Source organism: Pteropus alecto, unplaced genomic scaffold (assembly GCF_000325575.1).
Source record: "Pteropus alecto unplaced genomic scaffold, ASM32557v1 scaffold3, whole genome shotgun sequence".
Lineage (NCBI taxonomy): Eukaryota > Metazoa > Chordata > Mammalia > Chiroptera > Pteropodidae > Pteropus > Pteropus alecto.
In genome coordinates this window covers 42,164,205-42,174,424 of record NW_006442484.1, presented here as the reverse complement: position 1 = coordinate 42,174,424, position 10,220 = coordinate 42,164,205, and the positions used below count along the sequence as shown (strand labels likewise).

Genomic DNA, 10,220 nt, shown 5'->3' with positions numbered 1-10,220 from the left:
GTCCCCTCTCCTCCCCTCACCTCTTCCCTCCCCACCTCCCCCTTCTCGGCTTCCTCCCCCATCCCCTTGACTCTCCCCTCCCTGCCCTCACTCTCTCGCTCGCCCTCAGCGCGGCCCCCGCCATGACGGAGGCGAGTGCCGGTGCTGTTGCCGCCGCTGCCGTCGCAGGGGGGGAGTTGGGTTCCCAGAAAGTAGCTTGATGAGTGTCCAAAGTAGCAGTGGAAGTTTGGAGGGGCCGCCATCTTGGTCCCAGCTCTCCACGTCTCCAACCCCGGGCTCGGCGGCGGCCGCCAGGTCCCTGCTGAATCACACGCCGCCATCCGGGAGGCCCAGGGAAGGTAAGCGCCGTCGCGCCCGCGCCCGTTCGCGGCCTCTCCTCCCGCGCTGGGACCCCCCGCGCCCCCCGGGTCCCCTGCCTTCGACCCCAAGGTGGGGGATGGTGGCGAGGTGGACGCGAGGCCGCCGGGCTCCGGGGAGGTAGTGCGCTGGCTGTGGGTGGCGGTTCGCGGGTGGCGGAGGACACGGGAGAGGGGGTGCGCGCTGGAGGGGACGGGGCGAGGCGCACAGACTCGCCTGGGATTCTTAGGAGCCAGTCCTGTTAGAGTGAGAAGCCTCCCCGCCCCGGAACACAAGCCCCTTTCTGCTCCATTTGCCAGTACACTCAGTACTCTTAACCTCCTGGCCTCAGGTCTCTGGTGGGTTTTCCCTCCCGTTGAAGCGTTCATCCTGAGCCCCCTCCCCTTCCTTCGCGCACTCCTCCCATAGAGGCGGTCCCCACTCTGCAAGCTTCGCTGCCCGGGACCTAGAGGATGCCCGTGGTTTGCGAGGTTTCTGCCCTTTGGGGAGAGCCGCTTAAATTTTCAAAGCCGACTTTGATCTCTTGCCTGGCCCCGCTAGAACAATTTAAAGGATGGACTGACTCGTGGGCAGCTCCTTAAACTACCCCTTCAGATGCTTGCAACTTTCATTCCTTCGCCATCACCTCCTCCTCTGTATGTGTGTGTGTTCTCTACTGCAAGTAGGCTACTGTTCTTCTCTGACAGGGTCGTGGGTTTTGTGGGAAATATCTGCGTAAAGGTTACTGCAAACACGCACCAGATCGGTTACAATTGTTTTCTAAGTTTTCTGGCTTCTTGCATGTAAGTGTGCTGCCACCAGATGTAGCAGTTACACAGCTAGTAAGACACGGGTGCTTTTGACTGAAATGTCAACTTGCTGTATTTAACTTTAGGTATAGCACGTAAAATGAAATTTGGGAGAACATGCATTTATGGGGAAGAATAAATGTGCATGGAACCGCGTTTAACGCTCTTTTGTCTGGAAAACGTTGAGCGGTATTCATCAGCAATTGGTAAATGAGTTGCTCACTCCCAGTTGTGTCGTACAAGGAGACTGTAGCCACCTTTTCAAAAAAAACAAAACAAAAAACGAAAAAACGCCTGGAAGTCCAATAGTCTAGTGAATCATTTAAAGAAACCAGGAGCTTGGGTTTATGTAGGAATTGCTTGGATTAATGTATTTTGAGAATATTTGTTAATTTTTACTACTCAGAACCTTGACAATTGTTAATCAAGTGTTTTGTGCCCTGAATCCACTGGTTCCGGCATAGCATTCTTTGTCATTTTATTCCTGTGAGCATGTGTGAAAGTGACAATAGGCTCAAAGATTGACATGAATTTGCTCTAGAAAATTCTTAGAAAGATATGATTTATAGCATCCGTTAGACATGCTGAATACATTGACAGACATTTCCCCCTTTCCATCTCAACCCCAACACTGATGAGTTCTGATTATTAGAAGTAAGTTTTATTTATTGACTAACTCAAATTTAGGACATTCGATGATTTTTTTTGCAGTCGAATATTTGTAAATGAATATTTTACAATTTATTTTGTAAATAGAGCAGTTGGCGCTTTTGAGCGTGCTTTTTTTACTTTTGTCAGTGATTTCATTAAGATGCTTAATGATAGTGTTATGAATGATAGTGTAATCAGTGATAGTAGATGATAGTCTTGGGAAAGACTTTTTTGGGGGGAAAGGCTTTTTAAGGCTTTTTCATTCATTTATTCATTCATTCATTCATTTCTGAAATATTTATTGAGCTGTTTCTGTGAGCCCGGTGCTGTACTAGATTCTGTGGACATAGTATTGAATTGTTCATTATCAATATTAGTAATTTGGGGGCTGCAAAATCTATATTGTGAGCTTTTGGAGATTATTTCAACTTCAGTTAAAAATTTCTATACTCTTCTGCACTTTTTCTGATTTGAAAATTTTGAGGGGTTGCAATAATTTAGCTTGAATTTCCAGGTAACCAGAAAATTTCCATCAGTTTAGATTACAGTAGATTTTTATGTAACCTAAACTAGTGAGTCTCTCTGGTAATTAAATTACAAGACATGGGTTTGTGAAAGATATTTCACTCCAGGTACCTGTATGGCTACAGTGGTATATTTCTTTTTGACCAACCACATGTAAGTTAAAGCTGTGATAATCCTCTCTGGGGTTAAATATATTCATCCTGAGCTATAGTCTCAGATTGCAGTAATGCTAACAGGAATTGCTTATATGAAGTCCCAGGTATCAAGATGAAGATATTTTCTATCGAGTGGATCCCAGTTTCTATTTTAACAAACGTTTAGCATCTATTCCAGGTATACACATAGTATTTGTATAAATTGATATAAATTGAGAGAGCTTTTGACTTCTGGTGACTGCTATTAAGAACTGTTGATATAAGTAGAACTTGACCGTATGTATGAAACAGAGAACAGGCCTGGTTTCTTGAAAAATCGAGCCAATTTAATGTGATATGTAATAGCAAATTTTAAATTTAAAAGAGATACAGACATATGTATATTTACACATAATGGTTATTTATATATGTGATGAACTTTTAAGTAGACTTTGAAAATGGGCTATTCTTAAAGATGTGCTGTATCTGTAAAAGTGAAGTTTTGATATACTTAAAACTAAAAATCGAAGATTACAAGCTGATTATTTTTGATTCCCCATGTTTTGACTTTCTTCCTCCATTTCTTAACCTATTCTCATTATCATTAATATAGTTTTACTTAATTACAAATAAAATACACTCATGTTATAAGACTTAAGAATTTATGAGAGTTTAGGAATTTACACGATGTAGTATAGACTGCTTTTTTCCTTGGGAGTCCCAAAGCTTTTCCTTTATTAGTCTTGAAATTCTCTCAGAGGTTTTCAGAATGTAGCTATAGAGTTCATGTTGGATCTTTTAAAATGTTATCTCTATCTCGTTTTCTAATAATCGTGTGATTAAGGAGGTGGGAAGTTAAGAAATTAAGTACATTTTCAAATAAAGGTCAATTTTGCTTTGTTGAAGACTAAAAACTTAAATATTATATTGGCTAGATGAGCACGTCTTTTTTTTTGGAATCAGTACATGAGTGCTTTTGAATGGGTTCAATGATTATACAAAAGACTTCCATTTTCTTTTGTTTCATCTTACCAGATATCAATAATTTGCTTTACTTTTATGTAAATAGTGAAAGTAGTTTGGTTGAAAAGATAGTATAACAGTATAATTAAACTCTTACTTTCTATGTTTCCATATTTATCACCGCATCCATTAGATAGAAGAATTAAAGTATTTGACTCCAGATGATTTAGTAATACCCATAGGGAGATGTTAAAAATGAAGTACCAGATGGCCGTTTATTTCTCGAAGTCACTAGAGGGTAGGGGTTGTACATTTAAGGATTCTAGATCATGAATAGATATGCAGTAGGTAAGTAGGTAGGTAGGTATATTTCTTTTTGACCAACTAGCTTGTAAATGAAAACTGTTAGTTCTTTCTAGGGCTATAATGTTCATCCTGAAGCTGTAGTCTCAGATTTCACTAATGCTAGCAGGGATTGCATATATGAGGCCCCAGGTATCAAGGTGGAGAGGTTTTTAGAGGCACATTACCTATTAGAGAAAACAGAAACCCAGGATAGTTTGAAGTCTGGGGATCTGCCCCTGGAAAATAGGCTTGCTTTGGCTTTTTTGTCGGGACCCATTTACTCTTAAAAATTATTGAGGACTCTGAAGAGATTTTGTTTTTGTGGGTAATGTTTATTGATATTTACTATATTAAAAATGAAATCATTTCAGACATCTAAAAACAATAATAAACTGATTACATGTTAAAATTTTACATGAAGAATAAATATTCTAAAACAAAATCTTTAGTGAGACTTGGGGTACTGTTTTATATTTTTACAAATCACTTAATTTCTGGCTTACTAGCAGACAGCTGGACTTTGCTTCTGCTTTCAGTCTGTTGTGATCGTTTTGATAGAGGTATGTGAAGAAAATCTAGCTTCACATTGGCATATACTTGAGAAGGAATAAGTATTTTAAGAGTATTTGAGAAGTTGAGTATTTTAAGTATTTGAGGGGTTGTATATGTTCCTTTTTGATATTACACCAAAATTTGACAAGTGGCAGTATTTTTTAAATGTTACTTGCAATGTGGAAATACGTTGTATTCCAGAAGTGTCTCCAAGGCCCACAAGAAATCTGTGGAGCGTACATTTCACCTAAAGAAGAGAGTGTTTAAAGGGTGGGAAACATGACAGCTGTCTTCAGGTATTTCAAAAACATAAATAGAAGAGAGAATAAATTTATTCCACTGTTTTAGAAGATAGACCAGCAAATGGAAGTTAGGAAGGCATAGATTGAATTCATTATAATTTTTTGACAAGACTAAGAACTGTATAGCAACTAGACTCATCCAGAAATGGAAAGAACTGCTTCTTGAAGTATTTAGCTGTAAGAATTTGAAGCAGACTACAGGGACATTTTTGGGGGAGGCAGAGATAAAATTTGTAGATTCTTATTTTGGGTGCTATTAGATTAAATTAATTAAGGTCTCATCCAATTTAAAAATGTATACATTCTGTGATTCTTTGAAAATCCCTAAATATAGTTAAACTGTACTTATATATCCATGAATGTTTTTGCTATTCTCTTAAGTCAGTAGTATGAAGCTGTTGTTGACTTTATTACTATTTTGCATTTTTATTGTGCTTTTCCTCTGAGGATTTTCTTGTATTTTCTGGAATCGACACTATCAGTCTTCTTGAAATCTTGCTAAATTCCCTGTGAAATATAATAAGCTTTGAAGGCATTCTACGGAATCAGATGCTGTTTATGATACAGTTTGGTAGAGTTGTAATGTGTTTGGGCACCGAATTTTAGGATAATGTGGGGGGGGTGGTAGTTTCAATTTTGAAAGAGAAACTATCAATAATCTGTATAGACTTTTATTCGTAATTATTTATGTGATTCCAGAAGTAATAATGCTTAATCTGTTCTAATGATTTTAAAGCTAGGGAGTCTGAAAAGAAGGTACATGAAGGAAAAGTATTTAAATTGATCTCTCTTGAATTTAAAAAATGCATATGAAATATAATCAGGACAGAAAATAAGATGAAGAATTTTAATTCTCATCTTATTCAATTATCTATACCAATTATATTATCTATAACAATTCATATTTTTTATATGAAACAGTCACATCTGTTCGATTGAAAGGTTAGATTTTAGGTGGTGGGAAGTTAAGCATAAATTCCTGTAACTTTCTTGAGGTCAACTTTATAAGTGTAGTAAGCAGCATACAGCTTGAGACTTCATGTATTTGTTCCATTTGGATTTAAAGCTCATTTTCTATAGACGAGCCGTAGGAATAAGGTATTTAGTTTTATAAAATCCTTCATACTTATTAATAATTTCCAAAAATCTTAGACTAATTTAGAAGAATAGTATTATAAAGTATGGTACGCTGAGAAAGTGCATTGATTGTAATTGGAATCCAAGTGTAGACCCTACTTTACCATTAACTAGCTGCGCGACCTTGGGCAAGTTGTTTATCTTTGCTTCAGTTTTATAAAATGAGAATTATAGAGATGAAAGGGACCTTGGAAGCAATTGAGTACAAATCTCTCATTTTATAGATGAAGAAACTTAAGATATTTGCCTAGACTTTTACCGTAAGACAGTTGGGACCAAAATTCAGTTTTCTGACTCTCAACTAAGTGCTTTGTCCACTATACTTTGTAGCTTTTTTCCCATCTGTAACTTAAGGGGGTCAGATTCCAGGCCCTTAGAGGTTTTTACCAGCTCAAAAATATTATTCTTTTGACATTAGTCCTAATAGAATTAACTGAAGGAAAGTTTGTAGTTTTTATTTACTAATGAAAGAAATGTTTTTGAAGCATTGTTACCTTTTCAAGATTATGATTTGGTTTGTTAAGAGAAGATAGTCATTTTTATTACCAAAAGATTTTTAAGTTTATGGACATAGTAAGTAGTGTGGTGGGTGATCTTGTTTTTTTAATGATCTACATCTGAAACACTTTTATGGGTATATTAAAAACTATAAATTACATAACTGTGTTGCTCTGAAGTGAAGTAACTAGGTGATTGCTCCTCAGAAATTATTTCTGCAGTGTTTGTCCTCCTGAGTTAGATGCCTCTATACCTTAGGGTCCTACTGCAGGGATCCTAAACCCCGGGGCCACAGATTGGTACCAGTTCTTGGCCTGTTAGGAATCTGCCCACACTGTAGGAAGTGAGCAGAGGGCAAGCAAGTGAAGCTTCATCTGTATTTGCAGCTGCTCCCCAGCTCTAGCATCACCATCTCAGCTCTACCTCAGATCATTAGGCATTAGATTCTCATAGGAGCACCAGTCCCTGGTGCCAAAAAGGTTTGGGGACCACTGTGCTACAGGATTGTCTGTTTCATAGTGCCTCCATCATGCTACCTTTTATAATTTTATTTATGTTGCCTAGGAGACAGAAAGGTCTTGAATTCAGAGGCTATGTTTTGTTTCCACATTCTCAGTGCATAGTGTTGACACCCAACAAAAAGTTTTGTTGAAGGACCCTTAAGTTTTCTTTAAAATGGAATGATTATGTCTTAATGTGCATATATTTTATACCCAGGAAGATGTTTATTTTGGTAATTCTTGGGCATTATATTTTAGAGACTGATATGAATAGCAGTAAGAGTAATAGCTGAAATTTATTATTTGCACATGTTAATTCACTTAATTCTCATAACTGTGAAGTGTACAATTATTCTCATTTTACAGATGAGGAAACTGAAACATGGAGATGTAAAGAAGCTTGTCCAGTTTGATGCAGAGCAGTAAATGTTAATGTTGAGTTTGAACCAAGTCTGCATTTTAACTATTAGGATATATTGCCCAAAGTATGGAAATTTGGTTTTGGGTAATTTCTTAGTTTTTCCTTAGTAAATTTTAATTTACTAATCAGTCTTAGGCTCATTCAGTTTACCTCCAAACTTTTGTTAATTTTTTTGCATGAGTTTTATACATGTGTGAAGATAAGATTAAAAAAAAAAAAAGACCCAAACCAAACAACCCTATTTAGAAAGTTGTACCAGCTGTGCAAACCTTACTTACGTTTCTTTTTTTTCAGATGTGTTTAGTACTATCATGGACTATGTTATAGGTACACTAATGAAAAAGTCTTATTTTCATGTTTAATAATTAAATCGGAATGTCATTTATCTTAATAGTTTGGCCTCATAAGCCCACCACAGCTGTAACAAGTGAACATTGGAATTTGAACAAAGAACTTTCCAATGTTAATACAGGAATAGTCCACTTACTGTGGAGGCTTTATAACCTGGTGCATAAGGCTCTGAACAAAATTGAAATGCTTAGTGGCAAATCTTTGACTCTTATTAGTATTCAGTATGGGTGGGTAAAGGAAGTTTGAAGCTCAGTCTATAAGCTCATTTATAGAAGTATTTTTTAAAACAGTTTTAGTTTATTACATAAAAAACAAATCTTTTGGTAACGTATTACTTAGTAAATCTAATGAGAATCTGAGAATTTGTATGGGTTGATAGGAATTTAAAGCATCGTGTGGAAAGATATGCAGAGCTGATCTAGGTGGTGAAACAAATCTCCGTGTGGGTTCATTATTAGGTCCAAAATATCGTGAATTTCAAGGAGCCAAGTTATGCCTATATTTAATTGTAAAATGCTTATATTCTACAAAAATGCATTACAAAGCCAACTGCGAGTGGGTTTGGGGGATGACTTGTAATATTTGTCCCTTCATTTATATGGATTATTAAGAATTGGTTGTACTCATAAATTTGTGCTTTTCCTTGGAAACTAATTTATCTGGAGAAAATGACAAACTACTTCTAGGTTTAAATTCTTAAGCTTTAACCTGGTAAATTCTGATATTGTTAAATGTGATACATTGTGTGATTTCATGATTCTGCACTTGACATTATGTATGTGCTTCCTGAGATGAATATAGTGCCACTGAGAAAGGTCATAGCAGTTGTGGGAACCCTGTCAGATTCATCCTGTCTTTTATTAGACCTGAGGCATGTTTAATTTTTTAAAAATAAATTGCGTATGCTTGCTTCTTAAAAAAATGCCATTTTCCCTTTTTCTGTGCACAGATTTTTAAAAACACTATAATTATATGGTTTAGTCAACTTTGTATGTTACCCTTTTTTTACTCATTTATTTTAAAAATACAGATACTTTGTGCCAATTACCAGATGCTTTATTATATTTTCTCTGGGTAGTTCTCACTCTCACTATTTAAAACATTTTATTTTATAGTTTTAACAATAAAACCAAGACTAGTAAGTGGCAGCACCCTGCAAGCCCTTGGCCCCTACTCTTGCCTTCCACTGTCTCCTGAATTCTCTGACATATGACAGCATTAAACTTAGTTTTTGGATATTGATACCATATGCTGAAAGCATTATTATCTAGAAAGTTAGTCGAATATAATGTAAGTGATAGTGCCAAGCAGATATTTGTTAGACCTGGGTTCCAGTTTGGGTTTTGCCACTTATTGTAGTAACTTAACCTCAGTACCTCATTCGTAGATTGTCTTGAATGTAGGATGGGATGATAATAGTAACTGCTTCACAAAGCTGTGAGAATTCAATGAGAGAAATTTATGGCACATTAACCAGTCAGTACGCTTTAACTATTTAGTAATATATGTACATATAATGATGCTTTTCAATTTCAATTTTTTCTTTTTTGTTTAAATGGCAAGAATATGGAGCAAGTACTATCTGGATAAAGGTCCCTTATGACCAGAGCATACTTGACTTACATAGATTGTATCCCTGGCCTGTTGAATTCTAGCAGGGTTGTGTCTGACAGAGGCAGATTTCAAATGATGTTCTAAAATTGCCGCTTTCATCATTTTAGCTCTTGTAATTTTTTCTGGCTTGAGAATTGATCACATTTATGAGACATGCCTGTAACATTTAAGTAAACTTCAAGCACTAGGTTTGGATTAGCAGTGTTTATGCTTCGATGTGCAGAAATATACTCTAAAGCACTCTATTGAAAATTGTAAAAGGGGCCTGCATTACGTTTTTGTGATTTCTTATTTGTACCAAGGAGAATGCTTTATGTGCATTAGGTACTTAATCTGTATTTACTAATGGGTATGTAGGCAGTGGAGCATAGGGGTTAGGATTGTGGGTTTACTATAATAGACCTACATTTGTATCTTTTCTCCATCACTTCTGAGCCAGGTGACCTTGGGCAAGTTTGTGTGTGTGTGCGCGCGCGCATGTGTGTGCACGTGCACACGTTTCTGAATGTTTTGAGAAGAAAAGCAGGGACAAAAATCAAGCTCATATTAGAGAGTCATTGAAAAGTAACGTTTGGGTTACATTCTCTCGTCTGCACGTAGAGCATGTTTTTCATAATTATCTTTTAAATGAATGTATGCTGACATTTAGTTAATATCTATATCAAAACTTAATCATTACTTTAATCTCATTTCTTTTTACTATATAATATTGTATTTATTATGCATATAATCATTTTTTCTTCTCTTGAATTACTTCTTTAGTATACATTTCAAAGATTTGGTTTACTGGGCAAACAGGTATGAATATTTTGATGTCATTTAATGTGTATTGTCATTATTGTTTTTCCAATGGATTAACTAGGATTTTACAATGTATTATTGCTTCTTGGAGATGACTCAGTTGTCAGAGCATTAGAGTTTTGTGGAAACTTTATTGGCATAGTTTGTTTATTCATTTAGCAAGTATTTTTGGACCCAGAGCCTAGCACTGGGAAAATGACGATATAGTCCTTGCCTTCTAAGAGCTTGGTCACAGTCTAGTGAAGAAGACTATAATTTATAATATGTAAATCATACTTTTA

General features: G+C 36.5%; 1 protein-coding gene across 1 annotated transcript in view; it reads left to right on the top strand.

Moving 5' to 3' along the window:
• Nucleotides 1–199: 199 nt before the first annotated feature.
• The window catches only part of TLK1 (tousled like kinase 1), a 123,716-nt gene continuing 113,695 nt past the window's right edge, over nucleotides 200–10,220 (top strand). The window contains exon 1 of the mRNA XM_006921183.3: nucleotides 200–338. Within this exon, the coding sequence (XP_006921245.1) occupies nucleotides 200–338 (139 nt within the window). The remainder of the gene's footprint in view (nucleotides 339–10,220) is intronic.